This window comes from Neofelis nebulosa, chromosome 4 (genome assembly GCF_028018385.1).
Source record: "Neofelis nebulosa isolate mNeoNeb1 chromosome 4, mNeoNeb1.pri, whole genome shotgun sequence".
Taxonomy (NCBI): Eukaryota; Metazoa; Chordata; class Mammalia; order Carnivora; family Felidae; genus Neofelis; species Neofelis nebulosa.
In genome coordinates this window covers 151,982,336-152,005,268 of record NC_080785.1, presented here as the reverse complement: position 1 = coordinate 152,005,268, position 22,933 = coordinate 151,982,336, and the positions used below count along the sequence as shown (strand labels likewise).

Here is a 22,933-nt window from a genome sequence, read left to right as displayed (position 1 = left end):
CCGTGTTTTCGAATGACTTCACCTCTGTACTGATTGTTGCTCTGTCCCGTAGAACTTTCTGCCACAATGGACATATTCTATACTTCTGCTGCTAAGTAGGATAGTCCCTAGCCACACGTGGCTGTTGAGCATTTGACTTGTGGCTAGTGCTACTGAAAACCCAACTTTTAGGTTTTATTTAATTTTTAAATTAAATTTTAATAACCACATGGGGCTAGTGCCAACCATCTTAGGATGGTGTAGTGTAGGGTTTTGAAACTAAGTTGCTGGTTCATATTTTAAAAGTGCTAAGTAGTTTTCTTTGGAGATTTAACCTTAGTAAATGACCATTCAGAGCCAAATATTATGTCTGGAGTAAACATCGTCGGACTCGCCAAAAAGTGTTTTGTTCTTGTCAACTTTAAACTGAGAGAGAAGTCTTCAGTTTGGATCCTTTAGCCCAGGGAGGGTGTCACGTCTTTTGAACACGTGACTTTGGCTCTGGAGGAGAAGTAATTTCTATTACTCCTCTGTCTAGGGTGTAGGGATAATAGCTAACATCTAAAGGAAGTTAAAGCGTTGTCATCAGTTCTGTTAATAAGACAATAACATTCTGGACCCTTTGAGCAATGTCAGCACTCTTTTAAGTAGAATTAGGGATATTTTAACTTTGAAAAGATTAAGTGTTTAAATCTAAGCCTAGAACACCTACTAAGTGTGAAATGGCTTTCTCTTTTTTGGAGGGGAGTCTGAAAGTTTACCCTGCTTCTTGAATATTTAGTTGGTGAGAAGCCTATGGGCAAACCTCTAAGCTCCAATCCTGGGGAGAAATCCAGAGAAAGTGGAAAGCATGGCCTTTTGTTGTGATTCTGCAGGTAGATAGTATTAGGTTTTCTGGGAGGGTGATGGAGATTTATGAATCCTCATAGGTCATGAATCTTGTGGAAGTATTGTCTCTGGGTAATACTGGTTGCAGCAGTGTGATCTGGACAAGTTACTTAACTTTTTTGAACTGTAGCTTCCTCATTTGTAAGAAGTGGATGATAGTCACCTTGTAGGATTGTGAAGATTTAGTGGGAATGAGTCAAACCTGAAATTGGCTGTCATTAAATGAGAACTAATATTGGTAGTGAAATTTTGTAGATGGGAACAATATTTATAGAGTTTATTCGCCCAAGAAGCAGTATCTTGCATAAAAATACAGGTTAAAAGATATTTAAAAAATCAGTTCTCTATTAAAAAAATTGTTTTTAATGTTTATTAATTTTTGAGAGACAGGCAGAGCACAATTGGGGGGGGGGGGGCAGAGAGAGAGGGAGACACAGAACCTGACACAGGCTTCAAGCCCCGAGCTGTCAGCACAGAGCCTTACCGGGCTCAAACTCATGAACCATGAGACCATGATCTGAGCCGGTCAGCACTTAACCGACTGAGCCACCCAGGTGCCCCAGTTTTCTATTTTAGAAATAATTTTACATAATCATTGGACTTTAATTTTCATTTAGTTTATATTTACCTGTGTTAGAAGTATTTTTTTGAAGTTATAAATTCTGGTTTTCTAGGAAATCCTAAAGGATAAAGAAATAGACATAAGATTTCTTATTGAGTAAGCACGTAGTAGTACTTAGTTTTGGATAGTGAGATCTGTATCTGAGAAGGTCGGATGGCCTTTGAGCATGTCAGAAGAGAGGCAGCAAATGGATGTTAATATAGCCTACTTGACATCCTATTGGGGACACTTTTTATTTCACAGTAACTTTCATGAGTAAAGGGAGGTCTGAAATATTGGCGATATTCTGTATTAGATTATCACCATGGAAGTGACTTTATACTAAGTCTCATTTTAAGCCAGTTGCAGTTTACTTTGCTAACTTCTGTGTAACCTTTAGGATTGAAATTGTGCTAGTAATTTAGGAAATCTGAGCCATAGGAGCAAGGTGGTGGGTTTCCAAACTGAGGAGAGGGATTGGGTATCTATTTACATCACCAGTACTCCAGGTTAAATTATTATCAGCTGTTTACTTTGAATACTTTTTTTAGAAGGCCATGTAACTCTTTTCAGTATAATGACATACAGGTTTCTGTGGGACTTACAAGAAAATAATTTCATAGTTACTCTGGTCTCTTGCTGCATATCCTTTTAAATGTCTTTGCTTTAAAAAAAAAAAATAAATTTGCAAAACCAGGGTGCCAACTTAAAAAATGTAAATAGAGTTGTGTCTTTTCATTTTAGATGGAAGTTATATGACATAGAATATTTGGGGTGACATCTTGAAAGATCTTCAAGAATTACAGGTATTTTTAATTTAAAGATTAACTTTTTTTTTCTAAAGGAAAAATACCATAGTTTATTTGTAATTAGGTCATTCTACACCAAACAATTTGTTAGAAGTCAAACTGCAAATTCCCTTTTATTAATGTGATTAAAAAAAAAATTGGGCATTTATGGTTAGCATGTCAAACTTCAATTCCCTGCTATTTTTATAATATCATTAAAAGGTGGCTCTGTAGTCCTTTAGACTGGTTACAGAGTCAGTACACGTTCATTTTAATGTGTTTTAATTTTTATCTTTGTCTTATTTATGGTCTGATAGACTTCATATATACTTTTGCATTTAATCCAGATTTGGTTATGGAAGTTATTTACATACCATTCAATCCAGATGCTCTTGCATTTTAAAGTCCTATTAGTTTTTAGATTTAAATCACTGTTTAATACTGTTTCTTGCAGATGATCACTTGGAACGGTACTTACGCAGAAAAGTTAATGGGTTTTTACCAAAATCTTCTCTGAGGTGAAGTTAGGACTTGTGATTGTTTTGCTTTCTCAACTAGTATTCTCTTTTCATTTGTAATTGAGTAACACTTTGACCTCTGAGGTTTTTTTTTAATAACTTGTTCCATTTGAACTCTTTTTCTTCATCTTAAATAGATTTTGGTTTTTCCTACCCTTCATTCGGTCAAGACAGAATATGCGTAGTTTTCCTTCAATTTGTAGTTTTCCTTCACTATTGGATCAATTTCTTTGCCTCAAAGTACCCCTTTTAAAGAATCAGAGGGGTGCCTCGCTGGCTTAGTCAGTGGAGCATGTGACTCTTGATCTCAGGGTTGTGAGTTCATGCCCCACACTGGGTGTAGAAATTACTTAAAAAAAAAAAAAAGAAAGGATCAGTAGAATCCTTTAAAACTGTAACTCTGCAGACTAGAGGAGGATGTTGAAGAGCTTTGTGCCTTTTATTTTTTCTTAACTAACTATGCACCTGTTTTTCAGATATCTGAGAGCAATGTCTGGAACAGTGGTATTTTTTTCCTAGACATTACAGTGGGAAGGAACTATGTCATTTGTGTACTTTATGTGTCACCGGTTAGTGGGGTGTAATTGGCAAAGAGATTTTAAACTTTGGTAGTTCAGCCTTTAGGTTGCTTCACCTGTGGAGATGTGCCTTTTTTTTTTTTTAAGTTTGTTTATTTTGAGAGAGAGCGAGGGACAGAGGGAATCCCAAGCAGCTTCCTCGCTGTCAGCACAGAGCTCAGTGTGGGGCTTGATCTCACAAACCATGAGATCATGACCTGAGCTGAAATCAAGAGTCAGATGCCCAACTGACTGAGCCATCTAGGCGCCCAGTGCCTCTTTCTTAAGGACTCCCACAAGAAGGATAAATCCATGGGAATTTGACCCCTTGACATAGAGCAGATGGCCTTCCTTATTTACTTTTCCATGTGAGGCCCTTCTTGTGAAGTTACCATCATTAGCTGCTTCTGCCCTTCAAGGAAAGAGTTTCCCTTCAATAAGCTTGGGCAGGGAGATGATGGTGAAGTTTCCTGTATGAGACCAGAGTTGGAATAGGCCATGATGGGGGGTAGGGCCAGCCTATGACATTTTGATTTTTGAATGGTTACTGTTATAACTTATAGTGAAAGTAACACTTATTTTTTTCTTTTCCTTCCTTAGAAGACAAAAAACACTAATGCATTTGAGAAAGTGGTAAAGTTTGGGGGGAGGGGAAAAAAACTGCTTTCCTGATCTGCAACTTGGCTGGATGCTAAGATGTCTGTGGACATGAATAGCCAGGGGTCTGACAGCAATGAAGAGGACTATGACCCAAATTGTGAGGAAGAAGAAGAGGATGAAGACCCTGGGGACATAGAGGACTATTACGTGGGAGTAGCCAGTGATGTTGAGCAGCAGGGGGCCGATGCCTTTGATCCTGAGGAGTACCAGTTCACCTGCTTGACCTACAAGGAATCCGAGGGTGCCCTCAATGAGCACATGACCAGCTTAGCCTCTGTCCTAAAGGTGAGCAGTATTGTCAATTCCAGGTGTAATGCCCCCAGTTAAATCTAAATATGAGCTGTTGCTAACTGATGTCTCCTCTGTATTGATCAAATGAATGGCCCTGTAGTGAAACCAAATTTAGGTGTATGCTGCATTAGTTGGACACATTTGATGCTTCACTTTGTTTTCTAATATATGTGTATCTAAGGTCCTCAAATTCCCAAATTACTAAGAATTAAAAAGGAAGGGTGGGGTGGATTCGGGATAGACTGGAAGTACATTGAAGCGGAATTGCATAGATTAACACTGGTTTCAGAAAGTGAGTTTTATGAAACTTTATGAGGTAAGATATGATTAGCCTCAGGATTGTCATCCTCTACATGACCATGTATGAATGACTGGCAAATGTCTTGAGAGGTACCCAGGGTATGCCCTGAATAATCAGTGCCTCTGTGCTAATTGAGCTCCGTTGCATCATAAACTAATGTCTCATGTTGAAAGAAATTTTAGCTTGTGTTTCACTGATTTTGGGGTTTTATATGGAAAATTTAAAGAGTTGGTTATTCCAGCAAGAATCTTATTTTTAACACTTAAACTAGCATGCTTTTCAATCTTGCGCCCCAGGCCAGTTATTGTTCTTACCATGCACATTTTGTGCTATGTAATATTAGACTAGTACATAGTACACTCACATAGAACACTGTGTGCTATGAATATCTTTATGTCATTTAGACAATTTCCCAGCATGTTTTCTTTCTCTTCTAATGTTGGCCATTATGTGAAAGTGGGGACATTTCTCTTATTTCATTGTTTTCGCTGACCTTCCTTCAGAAACTGTTATATGGATCTTGTTTTCTGCTCAAATTGAAGGTCAAGGACACATTGGCATGATTTCAACCAAATAATTGTTGGTATTTAAATGGAAGTAACTAAGATGTGCTGTGTTATTTTTGTAAAAGCTGCTTTATCTACTAGTTTAGGGATTTTTTTTTTTTTCCAGGTAGTCAGCAAAGGCTAACTAATATCTTGGATTTATAGTCAGGGCTTTATTACCAGCTAGTTGGAAGTTGAAATCTAAAACTTTTTTTGTGACTCACTTTTGGAAGGATTGGAGACTTCTTGTGCTCAGCAGAAAGCTCTGAAGAATGGAGACCCATTGGAACATCTGGATTTGGGATTTCTACACCATAACTTTAGCAAAGCTGCTGGGACCTCTGTTTCCAGAGGACATTTCCCTGGTAGAAAAAGAAGCATCAGGTCTCTTCCTCACAATGCACACCTCTCTCTATCTGATCAACTCGTTTCTTTAACCATATTGTTAGGTTATACACAGTGTTGGCATTTAAATAGAAAAGGTATCATCAGGTGTGTGGCTATGTGCTGGAGATTATCAGTTGACTAAGTGCATCAGGATGTTCCATCTATGCATAAGAATTTTGTTTGTCAAGCAATCTGTGCTGATTTTCCTACCCTTTTGGAGACAGGTGAGGGACCCAGGCACGTGTCCTCCTTTTTTTTTAAATTGTGGTAAAATACATGTAACATTTACCATTTTACATTCTTTCTTCTTATTAAGCTGATACAGGGTCAGCCCCCTGGAAAGTCTTCCTCTCAGAGAAAGCCCTCCCTTTCCTTCTTCACTTTTTATACCCTCAGAGGTCCTTCAGTCTAGCTTATACTTTTCCTGAGCAAGCCTTCTTGAGACCCCTACAACATAGTGGTTGTACTCTCCTTTGGTCTCAGGGCCCAAACATCACAACCCATTTATATTAGAGCACATACTGCAGTCTTCTGACTGTTTTATCTTGTTTAACCTTTTTGCATATTTTTGCATGATCTCTCCAACTAGATTGTCACTTCTTAGAGGGCAGAAACTGCTTTATTCCTTTTCTTCCCCATCATTCCTGTCTCAGTGTTTCATCCATAGTAGGTGTTGAATAATTTCTTGGATACTGTGATTTCTTGGATACTGTGGGTTTTGTCAACTGTTGATGACAATAGCTGATGCTGTTGGTATGAGCTAGATTCCCTAGTCCCCTACTGTACATCCTTCTCTGTTGTCATGAAAAGGCATTATGGCCATGTTGTTCAAGTGTCAACTATAGTCATTAGAGATTAGATTGCCAGGTAAGGTATTATAGGAGAGGAAAAATCTCTGACAAATATTTGTAGTCGATTATGTAGGTATGAGTTTTTAAGGAAAACAAAGTTAAAGATCATGAAAAGAAGAAGCAAAAAGTACTTGGTGTAGAGATGAAGGAGTAAAAAAAGATGGAAGAATGTTGAAACACAAGGAAAGGGTTAAAGAGAAAATGGGGCAAAGAAGAAAATAGCCCATGAAAATTTAGATCTCGGTAGAAGACAGATTTTTTCCCCCCTCCCTAGACCTCACTGAGGAGCATGTTAATAGCCCATTTTCTTTCTGGGGCTGGGCAGCAAGGGTCTGGGTTCTTTTGGTGGCTTGGCTACATATAAAGGGACTTAGTGGTGTTTTAAGTAGTTTGGGAATTTGACCAAAGAGGCTAGGCAAAAACAGCTAAATTAAGAGTAAAGAGGAAATCACACACAATCTTTCTTTTTCAGACTGGCTAAAAACTAATGTTTTTATTTTTGTGATATTTTATTTTTCTATATAATATATCATGAGGCAGGAGGGGATAATTTAAGTGCTTCATTTACAGAATGGTGTTTATTGCTGCTTTTGCTATTCTAGCTCCCCTGTTGCATGTGTATCAGAGAGTGGAGCTCAGTGGTGATCATCCAAATCACTGCTGGTGTTCCCCATTGATCATGGTGTTTGCACAACTCCATGACATATTGAGATACTTAATTATTTTATTGATTTAGGTGTTTGACTAGTAGAAAATATGACACGTATGTGGTTTAAAACTCTGCCATATGAACAGTTGTCTGTGATTGAAAGCCAAGTTTGAGGACTGGCTTGACTTTTTCACTGATACTTGTGTTTATTTTACTTTGTTGTGTATTGTTAGTTGCCAATGGATGAGCCATTCTTCAGCATAAAAGTAACTTTATTATTGCCTTTTGAGATTTGACCTCTCTTAAATATTAAAATTCCAGTCTGGGCTTTTGGTGTCATGAGGGCCCCTGGTGTCAGGGTAACTTCCTATATGTGTTGTGAGACAGATCCATGAATAAGATCATTAATTGAGAAAGGAAACTTCCCAGGAAATCAGATTAAGGGCTAAGGATAGACAACAGAGAAAATGCTTATCTGTTATGGGGGGGGGGGGGGGCAGATACTGGTGTTCAAATAATAGCAAAACTAGAAGCATTGTTTTTAGAATGAGCTGTCATCTTACAGATAGAATACAGTTGACCCTTGAACAATGCAGGGATTAGGGATGCCAACCCCCACACTGCCAAAAATCGATATATAACTTTGACTCCCCCAATCTTAATACTAATAGTTTACTGTTGACTGGAAGCCTTACCAGTGACATAAACAGTCAACACATGTTTTGTATGTTATGTGTATTGTGTACTGTATTCTTACAATAAAGTAAGCTAGAGAAAAGAGAATGTTACTAAGAAAATCATAGGGAAAAGACATTTATAGTACTGTAGTGTAAAAAATTTGCATGTAAGTGGTTTTGCCCAGTTCAAGCCCATGTTCCAAGTGTCCACTGTAGTCATTAGAGATTAGATGATTGCCAGGTGAGGTACTATGTTGTAGGAGAGGAAAAATCTTTGACAAATATTTGTAGTCAGTTACGTAGGTATGAGTGTTTAAGGAAAACAGTTAACTTTTTAAAACACTGTATTTATTTTTATATGAAACTCACACAAAGATTACTTGATTGTTATTGTTATAGATGAGAGAGGTCTTTTCTAGTAGTAACAGACATTTTTATTGCAAAATGTGCACTAGTTAGCCAAGAGGAATTTTGTCATTCAGTGAATCCTGTTAGTACTGTTCTGTGAAAATCCTGAGGCATTTGCTGTTGGCTGCTCAGGAAGGAGCTCAGCCATGGGAGAACCCCAGACAGTCTAGGCTGGCTTTCATTGGTGATGGGCCAGGGGAATCTCATGCATGGTGCGCTCCTTCTCTCAGTAGCACATTAGGGGTGTGGGCGGGAGACAAGTGTTGTTATGTTGTTCAAGGCCCCACCCAATTGCATAAGAAGGGAGAAGAAATAGTCACTTTGGGCTAGATCTAGTCTATGGAGCAACAATGAGCTGTCTGAACTTGTGACTGGAGAACCTTGAAAGTGGAGTAGAAGGGCAGTGCAGGTAACACAAGTCCAAGCTCCATGGGTCAATGAAATGGGTGGAAAAGTTACCTTCTGCGCTAGAGTGGGAGACTAAGAACTATAGGTAAAAGAGAATAACACATGGAGGATCATAAATGCAGCCTGAGGTGTCTTTACTATTTGGAGGAAAGGCACAGAATTTTTAAACTTCTTCAGTGCTGGACTGCACTATTTACTTCTTAAGCCTGGTGTTCGTTCCCCGGATGGGATTGGAGAAATAGGCTGGTTGTGAGTGTTTTTACTACAGTTCTTACTTTATGAATTGCTGTACTAACTGCAGTGGAGCTGGGAAAATGTTATGTAGAAATCTTTATTCTGCCACTCTTGAATTTGTTTTAAAATCTAGTGTTAGATATTCAGCAAAATGTGGCTGGAAAATCTCTTAGGATTCTTCTGGATCATTTTTCCCTTTTGTGGATGAATCATAATTGGTTTTCAGGGCTTCTGACTCCCAAGTGCAGAAGTCTTTATAGTCTCGTGTTCAAAACAACCTGGTTTCTACGCATTTCTCACTTGTAACATGAGCAGTTGATGTTCTTAACACAAAATACCTTATATTTAACCTTTCTCTTAAGTGGCATCAAGTTTTTGTATATCTAAAAAAAGACTTTCATTTTACTTAATCAGCTTTTTAGTATCCTGATATAGCTGGATTTTGGACCATTTTATTTTTATTTACATATTAGTTAATGGTAATTGTTTTTTTATTACTTCTCAGGGGAAAGTATCCTCAAGCTGGGCTTGGTAACACTGAGTGTGTGCTGAGCAGCCATCTGATTTCTATTTTTATGACCTGATGTCAGGTTTGTTTGCATGCCTGCATCTCAATAGAATCTAGATTCAATTCCTGTGTTTCAAATAGTTGGTTATTAGTGGGCGTGTTGACATACTTCATGATGCTTTAGTGTGGAAGTCTGATGTGTGTTTTACTGATGTATAAATTTATTTTAAAAGGGTGATGAGAAATGTCCAGAGTGACACTGAGAATTGCCTAAGTACAACTAGTGCTACAATTGTCCATCTTGCCAGTTTAGAAAGGTTATTATCATCATTGACTTTGTGTCCTCACTGTGCACCTGGCACCACGTACAGCAGGTTCACCGTCTTCCAGAAGAGAAGCCTTTAATCAGATTCAAGGCCAGCTTTCATTCTAGTCTTTTTCTTGTGCTTTCACACTGTCATAGCAACCATGTGTAATCAAGGGGTGATTTTAACACCACACTTGTGTTCTAATCCTGAACTATTTATTTATTTATATTTAACCTTATATTGTTGAGGTGTTACTACAGTATTTAAGAAAAAATATCCTTCGTAATTCCATTAACCTATAATAAAAGTTTTCTTCCATGCTTAGTATCCTTCAGACCTTGTCCGTATTCATGTGTAATTAATTACTGTGTTTTCAGTTCATTCATTCAACCAATATTTATTGAGCACTTACTATCTGCCAGGCACTGGAATGATATTCTTCTGCTCTTTTCTTGTATACAGGCATGCCTCAGATATTGCAGGTTTGGTTCCAGACTGCTGCAATAAAGCAAACATCACAACAGAGCAAGTCAAATGAGTTTTGTGGTTTCCCAGCGCATATAAAAGTTATGTGTACACTGTACTATAAAGTGCAATAGCGTTATGTCTATAAAACATGTAAAAACCTTAATTAAGTATTTTATGGCTAAAAAATGCTATACCTGAGTTTTCAGCAAGTTGTAATCACAGATCACCATAACAAATATAATAATAATGAAAAAGTTTAAAATACTGCAAGAGTTACCAAAAAGTGACACAGAGACACGAAGTGAGCAAATACTGTTGGAAAAATGGTGCCGACAGACTTGCCTGACCCATGGTTGCCACAAACCTTCAATTTGTAAAAAATGCAGTATCTGCGAAGGACAATAAAATGAGGTATGCCTGTATTTTAAGTATTTCCCCTTGTTTTTACTTCATCCTCATAAATTACTTTTAATGGGTAAATATCACACCATCATATTGAGCCATAATTTGCTCAGACTTTCCCTGATGGGCATTTAGGTGAATACTTATATGTGTGACAGTTCTTGTGAACTGGTTATACTGCTGTGAACATTTTTGTGAATGTGGCCTTTGTGTCTGTTGGGCCTTGGCAAAAGCCTGGGCTGGTGGTCAGATGGTTGGGCTCCGTTCCCTTTTCTGCCATTTAATATAATGTGACCTTGGGCAAGTTCCTCAACATCTTTAAGCTTCAGTTTTCTCGTCTGTAAAATAATGATAATACCTCCTTCACAGTATTAAATGAGATAATGCACATAAAGTGCCTGGCACGTGAATATTCGAACATGAATGTTCAAACAGATGTCATGGTGGAGGCAGGGCAAGCGCAGAAAAATGGGAATGTTACTTTCACATATTTGCTATGGTTCCTCAGAACATATTCTTAGGATTGTGTGTTTTGAGTCATAGGGTAAAAGCCACATTGAGGAAGGTTCTGGGTGACATATTGCTGATGATGCCTCTGAGTATGCGTGTGGTAGTTAGATCATGTACTTTGGATTCTTTTGCCTTCATCCAGAACCTCTGGTTCTCTTCTCCAGGAGCCCACTGATAAGAAAAGTAAAAATAACACAAAATGAATTTTGAATTGGGACCAGGAAAGAATGTAGGGGAATATAGCCTGTTATTCCTACCTTTCTGTTTGACTGCAGTGTTTAGTCTTGGGCCTGCATTGACAGCACTACTTAATGAAGTGCTTAGTTGATTTTAGGGTTCTTATTATTGGGGTATCTCCTTACTTGTGCTTTGTCCCACCCCCAGCCCCCCGCCAGCTTTAAAAATTTTGTCTTTGCCCCTACTGCTCTAGGAAAAATTTGAATGATTAGATTTCTCTGCCCAAAAGAGGGAAGACCTGTAGGAAAGATTTGAGAAAGGTACAGAGTGAGATACAGGAAGCTTTTCATCTTGCTCTTCCTAAAATGTGTCTGCCCTGTGGCTTGATTACTCAAATTGACATGAATTGTCAGATTTGAAGCTTATGTTTTGTTCCCTTTTCTTTGAACTGTCACAAACCTGTATACATATGAAATGGTTTTACTGTGAAAACCACAAGTTATCAACCATAAATAGAGAAAAATACAGGGAGGACGAACAAAAGTTGGTTTGGAGATTTTAAGAGAACAGAGCTGTTCTTATAATCATGAACAAAGAGTGGTCTCTATCTGGGAAAGTTGCTCTTTTTCACTAGCAGTTTCTTTCCTGGTACACGCTCTACTCACTCTCATTTCTTTTATCCGTTATTTTAGGCTCTCACCATCATTTTCCAGAGTCGGTAGATAGCCTTGCCTTCTTTTACAAGAAATAACTTTAATTAACTTTAATGCCATCAAACTTAGCTTCCTGGATTCTCTGTCTTAATTGATGATACCACCATCCACCAAGCTGGAAGCTGAGAATTTACCCTTGACTCCCTTCTCCCACGAAACCCTCCTTGATCCCCAGGCAGAATTGGATATCCTGTCTCTCTACCACTGTGTGCACGTTTCTTGCTATGTACTTATGGTGATTAGAAATTGTAAGCCAGGGCTTAAATTCTTTGAGAGTTGCTTGTTGTTGATCTGACTGTCTAAGCAGGTCAATAAATGCAAAAGTTGAGGATTTAACCCCAAAGTTCTACTTCTGTGTGCTCCCATTGGTAGATAGAAGGCATGCTTGTTAGAGGACTTCCATGAAGCCAGGTGAATTCTAAGCAGAGATCATATATACCTAGTAGATGTATGGTTCCCAGCTTGGGGTGCATCTCAGAATTAGTTCTGTCAGTTCTGATTCAAAAGCCTGAACTTCATGCAGGTGTAATAAAACAGAATCTTCAGACACAAAGTGAGGTATTACATATTATATTGATGTGGAGAATTCATGTGGAAGTACAAAAAAACTGTGAAACAATTCAGGTTATTGAAGTGATGAGGCAAGAGTTGTGTCCTTTCTTTGGCTGCTGAAAGGATGTGTCCAGTGTTCAGAGTGTACTGATTTCATAACTAGAGTGGGAGTAGGGTAAAGACACCCAACTATACTGGCAAGTTGGATAGGTTACCTGTAATATTTTTGATGTCTAAATGTACTTCTTATGCCATCAGTTATCAAGATAAAAGTGTGTTCTTATCTCCATGTTGATAATGAGTAGCTACAAAAATGACTAATAATATCTGCAATCATAAACACAATGTGAATGTTTTAAAAGTTTTCAATTTTATGACGTAGACTATGTCATCTTTTTTGCCAGTGTTTTAACATTGGCTTCTGCTGCAAGATGGCTCACTGCCCTCACATACCTTTGTACCCCCTCCGTTTGTTTTTGTTTGTTTGGTATTCAAATGTCTGTAGCAGTTTTATGTGCAGTAGCCAAAAACTGGAAACAACTCAAATATCCACAAACAGATGAATGAACAAATAGTGGCATTCCCATAGAACAACATACTTCTTCTCTGCGGTATAAAAAGAGTGAATGGTTCATCATTGATAAATCCCAAAAATGTATGCTGCATGAGGGAACCCAGGGGGTAAAAAGAGTAAATATTTTATGATTCTGATCATATAAAGTTTTAGAAAATGCAAACTCAGTTGTGAAGGAAAGTAAATCAGTGGTTGCCTATAGAGTTGGGGGGGAAGGGAGAAGGATTATGAAGAGCATGATGTAAATTTAGGGGTGTTTTTCTCTTTTGAAATATCAGGAAAATGAAAGTAAAGGCATATTCATGTTATAAACTCATAACAAAGAGAACAGGTTGAGGGGTGGTATGTGGGGACATTGCACACAGGAGCCAATTTGTCCAGCAGATCTTTGAAGAGACTGTGGGCTCTCATTTGACTGACAAAGGCTGGAAGAGATAAGTGAGCTGGGAATGAGGGGATTAATTAATTAAAAGTTTCTGTGTAGGATAGTCAGCCCTGCCCCCACTTGGTTTCAGGACAAAATAATCTGCCTATTTTTAAGAAATAGAATAACCTGGGGAGAAATAGGGCCCTTAGAATGTGAGGTTGGGGGCGCCTGGGTGGCGCAGTCGGTTAAGCGTCCGACTTCAGCCAGGTCACGATCTCGCGGCCCGTGAGTTCGAGCCCCGCGTCAGGCTCTGGGCTGATGGCTCGGAGCCTGGAGCCTGTTTCCGATTCTGTGTCTCCCTCTCTCTCTGCCCCTCCCCCGTTCATGCTCTGTCTCTCTCTGTCCCAAATAAATAAAAAAAAAAAAAAAAAAAAAAAATGTTGAAAAAAAAATTAAAAAAAAAAAAAAAAAAAGAATGTGAGGTTGGATGACCTTATTGGTCAGTTTGGAGGTTCTTGAGTCTTGTGTATTAGCTGCCTCTGATTAAGCCTCTTAAAGAAAAGCCTGTCAGTTGACACATTCTGTCTGTGTACACAGAATTAGGATTTGCTTTCCTGACCACCCCCCTTTTTAAATTTAATATTCATATAAAATTAACCATTTTATATTTCATTTCATTTTATCTTATGTTATTTTATTTTAATTTTAAGAAAACATGAGTGGGGGAGGGGCAGAGAGGGGGAGAGAGAATCCCAAGCAGGTTCCGCACTAACAGAGTGGGGCTTGAACTCACAAACTCAGATGTGATCTGAGCTGAAATCAAGAGTCAGATGCTTAACTGAACCACCCAGGTACCCCTAAAATTAACCATTCAAATTCAAATTCAGTGACTTTTAGTACATTCACAGTGTGCAACCATAATCTCTACTTCTGAAACATTTTCATTACCCAGAAGGAAACTTGGTATCCATTAAGTAGTTATTTTCTCCCCCCAGCCCTCAGCAACCACTAATCTGCTTTTTGTTTCTATGGATTGACCTATTCTGTATGTGTCATATAAATGGGATCATGCAATATGTGACCTTTTGTGTCTGGTTGCTTTCACTTAGCATGATGTTTTAGAGGTTCGTCCAAGTTGTAGCATGTATCACAACTTCATTCCTTTTTCTGGCAACCTTTCATTTTTTACCGTGAATAGCTAACCAAGGATCACCAGACATTTGAGAAAAACATGCAAAATAGAAGAGAAGCAGGAAAATTGACCTTAGGTGAAGCAGACCAGTAGATGATTTTGCTTGTTTATAAAAGTGCACTATTTAGTATTCTCCAGGATATTCAAGAAGATGTGGCATCCATGAAACAATCAGAGATGCCATCTGGAAGAAACTGTCGAAATAAAAAAGCTTGTGGAGATGAATTACAGGTTTGCCAAGTTAAAATATATTCCGTAGATCAGAAGATAAAATCAAGAGAAAAATCTCAATATAAAGCCAAAATACAGGCAAAAATTGTATGCAGAAAAAAAGAGACATGGAGGATCAATCCAGAGATCTATCATCTACCAGAATTTCTGGAAAATGAGGACAAAAAATTAAAAGAAGGGATATTTCAAAGTATAAGAAAAAAATACCCAGAATCTACAGAGAGGAGCCTATTGAAAGGGTCTACCCTTTGCCCAGAAGGATAAAGGCCCACCTGCTACAATTGTCACTATGAAGTTTCAGAAAAGAATAGATAGAAAACCTGAAAGTTTCCATGAAGATACACTGGGTCTTCTGAAAAAAAATGGGAATTGGATATGTCATCAACAACTATGACAACCAGAAGGCAGTGGAACAGCAGTCTTCCTTCCAAGTCCTGAGGGAAAATCGTTTTGAACCTAGAGTTCTGTCATTGCAAAATAAGCTTGTTTTCAGAAGTGCGAGGACTCCCAAAATTTCCTTTCCTTGTACCTTTTCTGAAGCGGTTACTTGCAGATGAAAATCAAAAAGAGGAAAGTAAAGAATTCAAGAAATGGTTGAACTAATAACCCAGTTGTCCAATGAAAATTTTCATGTTACTTATACAACAACCCTGGAAAGCAGTCAGCCCAAATTTGAACAGTTTTGGTGGGATCCAAGAAAAATTTATTCGAGAATAAGAATGGGTAGATTTCAAGCAATAGATAAAATGAAAAAGCTGGAAGATAGTTGGAATATGGTAAAGAGACCATAGGGCTCTTTACAAGGGACAAGGGAACTAGAATCCCTATGCAAAGCAGAAAAACTACATGCAAAAAATTATAAGCCAAATATAAAGCAAACACATATATGGCACAAGTATAAGTAAATGGTGGTGATTGAATAAAGATAATGTATTTGTGCCTAATGTATGGATATCCTTCTTTGGCCCAAGGACAGTGACATTGGAAGCACAAACAAGAAAATGCAATTCGGGTCCTGTAAACAATATTTTAAAGTTAACAAAGGTAACTGATAGAACTGATAGTAATATAAATATAAAAAGGTTGGGGTTTGGAAGGGGAAGGTAGGGAGTGGTATAAGTAAACTAAATCTGCTAGAGAATTGTGGGCACACTTAGTGAGGTTGGTGACAACCAGAAGAAATGGTAGAGATTTCTCCTGTATTGGAAGACTGGGAGGCTGGGGAGGGATGGGGTGGTGGGTATTGATCCTTTTCATCAAAGTGCTCTTTATGAACCATTTGATTTACTTTGTTCATTGTTCATTGGTGATTGGGGTAGGTTAAGAATTTGTTGATTCCCAATAAACAAGTGTTTTCTGAGTGTCTTCTGTTGTTTTAACTTTTAGATAGATGCTGAAAGATGGGGAAAAAATAGTTTGACCTCTATCATAAAATAATTTTAAGATCTATTTGCCTTTAGTTTCTGCCACCTCTTTTTTTAAAGTGGTGAGAGAGGAGATATAAATAAATCCTCTTCTACTTCTGTTTCATATTTTCTGATAAATCCACTAAAAGTTCCACTTTGATTATCTTGGTCTTTTGAAAAACTTAAAGTAGCTTCTCCAGACTCCAATCTGAACTCCTTCCTGTTGCCCCTCTCCCTAACCCATATGTTTGATTTTTGCCTCCTCAAACCTCCTGTGAGCCTCTCTGCCTTTCAGAACCCTCTGCAACTCTCAGAAGACCTCTTACATTTTTGTTTGTTTGTTTGTTTTTAACCTTCCTCAGAGGAGCTATATTTGGCCTTTCCCTGCCTCTTTCAAGCCCATGAAGGCTTGAAAGCTCTTGGTGCCTCTCTGGCTTCTGGAGGAGAATGTGGGTATGAGGTGACAGAAGGAAGCGTTAGCATGTAGGACCTAGTACTGGCACTGCTATTGTTCCAGGTGCTTGGGTATGGCAGAGAAGGAAATTGTTATAAATCTCTGCCCTCAAGGAGCTTCCTTTCTGGCAGAGTTGTTCTTTATTCCTTTCTTCTTTCCTTTTTTTCTTTCTAGAGAGAGCATGTATGGCTGCAAGCATGGGGGAGGAGCAGAGAGAGAATCTTAAGCAGGCTTCGCACACTGCATGGAGCCTGACATGGCAGGTCCCACGACCCTGGGATCATGACCTGAGCCGAATTAAAGAGTCAGACACTTAACAGACTGAGCCACCCAGGCACTCCTTGATGGAGTTTTATATAAACAGAAGGGTTATAAAAATAGCATTATATGTTTTGAGCGTAGCTAAGGCCAGCAATCTGTAGCTCTGTCTTTGAAATATGCTCTTGGACTTTGTGGCTTTGTCAGTAAGATATGCTAGCCTCTGAGGTATCCTGTAGAGAAGAGGGGGGATCTGAATGATACTGCCCAGATAGTATTTGGTATTACCTCTTACTTGCCTCCTCACAGTAGCAGTAGCTACAAGAGGAAGAGCATTATTTGAAATCATTTTTGGATAAGATGGGCTTTGGCTGCAGAAACATGGTAAAAGATTTGGATTTTAATCCTACTATGTGCAATTCGTTGGGTGTCAGCTCCCGTTTGCCCCCCCCCCCCTTTTTTTTTTTTTTTGGCTTTGGTTACTGGATACGACCTTGGTTTGTAAAAATGGTGATCATCCTGCTTATATGGAACCCCCTGGAAAACACAGAATTCTAGTAGGGGCTCAACCAGCCTTTTGTACTAAGTACTTCCCAGAGGTTTTCTATTAAAGTGCACACCCTAAAAGATAGTCTGGCTGGGTTTACTCCATGATAATGTAGCTGGTGGGGGATAGATGAGGTACAGATAGAGTGGACCTGGCCATGAGTTGATGTTGGAGCTGGGTGATGGATGCATGGGTCTCATCATATTCTTCACTTTGTAGATGCTTGGAATTTTTCATAATAAAAAAGTGTCCTTATGGTCAAGGATGATGACTTTCATATTTTTGCTGTATTGTGTTTTGTGTAAATAACTTTATTTGGGGAGGTTGTTGGGTTTTTTGGTATTTTAACGATCAGAGACAGTACTGAGTTAAGATTAGACTGGAGAGAAATCTTCAAATTTAATCAGATTTTTAAAGCATGAATAATGTGGGTTCCTCAGTTACAAGTGTGCCCTCCCTCTGTGGAGACCTGTAAAGAAAAAGTGAAAGGAAGCCAAGTTATGATCAGGTGCCAGAGAGCTGACCTTCTAGAAGCTGAGAACATGTAGATGTGAAGTATGGGAGAATGAAGGCCCACCCACTTAAATTTGATTGTAGGGGTGAGCCTCGCCTAAGGTAGCTGGGACCCCACTGCCACCACCACTGCTGCTGATTTTGTCCCATTCTAGTAGGCCGATGTTCACCTACTCCTTTGTCTCTGTGCTTTAACCTTGTTTCTTCCTCTTACTCCTTTAGTACCTTCTCGCCTCACCCCCCACCCTCCAAGACCTGAATTCATCCATCTTGATCTCCTTAGGCTAGCTTTCCTTTATCATGTCCCTTTCTATCCTGGCCCAGAAGCTCACCCACAATTCACTCCTTTCCTTCATCTCTGCTGTTTAGTGAATGACCACTAGTGTTTGTTAACAAATGTGATTGGACTACGAAGTGGCTTAACACAGGCTGAGGCATGGAGACCCATTCGTGTAGCCTTAAAAAATTTCAGGCAGTTGGCAAGTAAGAATTCTAAATAAAAATTGAAACTACCACCTGTATTTTTTCAGGCCGTTGATGCTCACTGCCATCAGCTGCATCCTCCCTATGGCACTGGTAAGTGTGGGAAGGGATGGTGACAGTTTTGGTGGGCTGCTGGATTTCTTTTTTCTGGGGGAAAAAAATCTGTTTGCGAGCTGTGTTATTAACTTGTCCCTGAGGGCTGGACAGCTTGAATCAACTGTAGGAGACTAAAAAGAGGAAGAAGCAACTGACCATGTTCGTGGGTTTCCGGGAGAACTGTTGTCAAGAGCAGAGGCTATTCACTACGTGCCTTGATCCTTATATAAAATTAACATATCTTATGCATTATTTTTGAATAATAAACATATACGATCCAAGTGCTCTGGGATGTCAAGTAGTAACTGTTAAATTTCCTGAAAGTCTTAAAACATTTTCCCCAAAGATGGATGTTGGCTGTGTTAGAAAGGGTCTAGAATGTTGTATGTACTTACCATTTCCTTCAGTAGCTCTGGTATTTTAAGTTCTTTGTGGTCAGGAGATTAAGAAGAGGTAGGCTCAGGGACCTGTGATATAAAAAATCATTTTGCCACAGTCAGCTTTCTGCGTAGGGACCTAACGGAGAAAATACACAGCAGTAAATTTGAAATACAGGGTGGGGCAGCAAGTCAGAATTGCTGAAGTATAAGCCGATAACCAAATTGCTGCTGCTGTTGCCTTATCTAAGGTCTTGAAATCCTGCTGCTGTCTCCTTGTAATGAGTGGGTTGGAGGCCACGAGATTCAGAGGTTTTATCAAGGTGTTCTCCACTCTAACTGACAGTTTGATGTTTACACTATTTCATTTCTCTAGTCTCTGAAGCCCTTAGAACATGGAAGAAAGTGTCTCCAGAATATCTACTGAAATGCAGAGGTTGTGGACTTATGTACTACTGTTAACCAGTGAGGACCTCCTTGATGGCAACAAAGGCTAAAGCATTCTTGTACACTTTATTACATCTCTGTGAGAAAATCTTAGCATCATTGCCCAAATTCTGGATTTCCCACTGGTTCCCACTCCCTACCGCCCAAGTCCTCCTTATGAAGTAGGGATAGAATTGTGTAGCACACTTAATATATTGTTTATAAGAAACAGAAAGGAGAACTTGACTCCCAGCAGCTGTCTACTCCTTTAGATATCTATGCACAAGTGGTAACTACTGGACATGTTTTGAGGACCTGTATCAGGGAAATATCTTTTAAGCGTCTGTCCCAAACATAGATTATAGAAGATGACAGAAGGTTTTTGTCTGCAACCTGTGGGATATATTGATGACCAGCAGTAAAGTCCTTTCTGGCATGCATGTAGCTAAGGGCTTCCTGGAATAAAGATATGGAAACCATTTGAGGGTTTGAGGATTGTAAATGGAATGCAAAACCAAGCAAGATTGGATTGGCAATGCAGAGCAGTGGTTAGGGTAAATGACAACAGAGGGCAGTCCCACAGTTTTTTTCAATCTAGAAGGAAAGCTCCTTAGAGGCTCCTGACCCTAGGAACTGGTCAGGTTTGAGGATACAGGGAAAGAGGGAAAAAGGGCAGGGAAGATAGGCTGCTCTTGGCTTCTGCTCTTAACCTTATCTTTAACTCTGTAAAAGCCTTCTCTGGGCCACCAGAGACTCGAGGGAACCCTTCAGTCTTTGATGAACTTTATACCACTACTTGCCCTCCCTTCCCCACCTTGATCAGTCACATCCCTTCCCCAGCTCCCAGGAAAAATAAAAGAGTTCTTATCTTTGGGGCTTATGTTCACACTGACCAAGGCTTTTAGACATGACTGTGATAACCCAAAGACAGGCTTGAGAGCTGTGCTTTGTGGAACAGCAACATTTAAGGAGCCAAAAGACTAGGAGCAGAGCATCTAGTGGAACACTAAGAAAGCTTGGTCTGGGAGGTCGAGAGAGAGCCAGAGAGCATTATAAAGTTAACTAGCATTATAGACCTGTATGGAAGTTGTATCTATTTATGCTGAAATTCACATTGTATGATCAGTTAACCTTTAGTCAAAACTATGTTAAAACTCTGAAGGAGGATTTTTCGAAAGGTCAGAGTGACTAATGCAGTAGCTTAAAGGTCAGCCTTTTGTTTATTGTAACATTTGTTTATGCAAGTTATTGCCATTATGTTAAATAAATTTGGCAAACTTTTCCGTCCTGACTTCTATTATGAAAAATTAAAACATACAAAGAAGCTTAAGGAATTGTATAGTGGACATCCATATACCTGTGATCAAGATTATACAGTTGCTAACCTTTTGCTACGTTTGTTTTGTTATATATCTAGCCATTGACCAATTTTATTTTTATACGGCTTTATTGAAGGATTATTTACATTCCATTAAATTCACCCATTGTAAAGTGTACCATTAGAAGAATTTTAGTAAATTTATACAACTATGTAACCATCACCACAATCTGAGTTATAGAATATTTTCATCATCTGGAAAGTTCCCATGTGTTGGTTAGTAGTCAGTCCCTGCTCACAGCCCCAGGCAACTAGTGATCATCTTTCTGTATGTATGGTTTTACCTTTTTTTTTTTAGAAATTTCATATCAAAGGAATTATACAATATGTAGTCTTTTGTGTCCAGCTGCTTTCACTGAGCATAATGTTTTTGAGGTTCACCCATGTCATATTACATGTCAGTAGTGCTTTCCTTTTTATTGCTGAATTTTCTGTTGTATGGATATATTACATTTTTTTTATCCATTCATTCATCAGTTGTGGACATTGGGTTGTTTCCAGTTTGAAGCTATTCTGAAATAGGCTGCCATGACCATTCATGTCTAGGGCTTTAAATGGACATATGCTTTCATTTTTCTTGGATAGATATCTGGGAGTGGGATTGTTAGGTTGTAATATGTGTGTTTAACGTTTTAAGAAACTGCCAAACTGTTTTCTGAGGTGACTACTATGCTGCCAGCATTCTGTAGGGGTTCCAGTTTCTCCACATTCTTGCTAGCTCTTGGTATTGACAGTCATTTGGATTATATTCATTCTAGTGAGTGTGAAGTGGTATCTTGTGGTTTTAATTTGCATTTCCCTTATGACTAATGATATTGAAGATCTTTTCTTTTGCTTATTTACTGTTCATACATTTTTGGGGTGAAGTGTTCAAATCTTTCATCCATTTTTAAAAATTAGGTTGTCTTCTTGAGTTGCATGTGTTCTTTATAGATTCTGAATTAAATCCTTTATCAGATACATGATTTGTAATTATTTTCCCTCTGTGGCTTATCTCTTCCATTTTCTTAATGTCTTTGAAGAGTAAAAGTTTAATTCTGATGAAGTTCAGTTTATCAATGTGCTTTCATTGTCTTATGTAAGAAATCTTTGCCTAAGCCAAGGTTGCAAAGATTTTCTTGTAGAAGTTTGTAGTTTTACATTTAAATCTGTGAACTATTTTGAGTTAATTTTTGTGTGATATGAAGTGTCCAAGTTCTGTTTTGTTTTTGCATAATGATGTTCAGTTATTCCAGAACCATCTGTTGAATGTTTCCTCTCTTGAATTCCTTAGCACCTTTGTTTAAAATTAACCATAAATGTCTGAGTTTACTTCTGAATTTTATTCTGTTGCATTGATCTTTATGTCTGTTTTTAAGCCTGTATGTACCCTCCTGCCTTGATTACTATAGCTTTATAGTAAGTGTTAGAGTCAGATGGCATAAGTCCTCCAACTTTGCTCTTCTCTTTCAAGATTGCTTTGGATATTCTGGGTCATTTCCATTTCCATGGATTTTAGGATCAACTGTTAATGTGTGCCTCTTGCCCCCCACCCCCGAAAAAACCCTGCTTTGATTTTGATTAATTTTGATTGTCTTCAGTCTGTAGCTATGTTGTTCAGTATGGTGGCTATGAACACATGTAGCCATTGAGATTTGAAATGTGGCCATTTTGAATTGGTATATGCTGTGATTCTAAAATATAAGTGTACTTTTTGGGCACCTGTGTGGCTCGGTTGAGCGTCTGACATCGGCTCAGGTCATAATTTCGCGGTTTGTAAATTCGAACCCCATATCGAGTTCATCGCTCTCAGTGCAGAGCCCACTTCAGATCCTCTGTCCCCCTCTCTCTCTCTGCCCCTCCCCGGCTCATGCTTTCTAAAAAATGAATAAATAAAACATTTAAAAATAAAATAAAAGTGTACTTTGAAGATTCATATGAAAAAAAGGATGTAAGGGGCGCCTGGGTGGCTCAGTTGGTTGGGTGGCCAACTCTTGATTTCAGCTCAGGTCTTAATCTAATGGTTCATGAGATCAAGCCCCATATTAGACTCCGTGCTGACAACATGGAGCCTGATTGGGATTCTGTCTCTGTCTTTCTCTGCCCCCCCCCCCCCCCCCCCGCCACGTGCATGCTCACATGCTAGCTCTCTCTCAAATAAACTTAAAGAAAAAAGATGTAAAATAAAATAGTTCTTGAATAATTTTTTGTGGATTACCTGTTGAAATAATATTTCAGATATATTGGTCTAAATAAAATATATTACTAAAAT

General features: G+C 38.7%; 1 protein-coding gene across 3 annotated transcripts in view; it reads left to right on the top strand.

The window, feature by feature from the left end:
* ARIH2 (ariadne RBR E3 ubiquitin protein ligase 2) overlaps positions 1-22,933 on the top strand; it is a 49,561-nt gene that overhangs the window by 721 nt on the left and 25,907 nt on the right. For 2 of the 3 annotated variants that reach the window (XM_058726994.1, XM_058726995.1), the window contains exons 2-3: positions 2,213-2,274; positions 3,932-4,276. In XM_058726994.1, coding sequence (XP_058582977.1) covers positions 4,028-4,276 — 249 coding nt within the window. In that variant the 5' untranslated portion in view covers positions 2,213-2,274; positions 3,932-4,027. Of the gene's footprint in view, positions 1-2,212; positions 2,275-3,931; positions 4,277-18,452; positions 18,499-22,933 lie in introns of those variants that run through there. The other variant, XM_058726996.1, reaches the window with a different exon arrangement.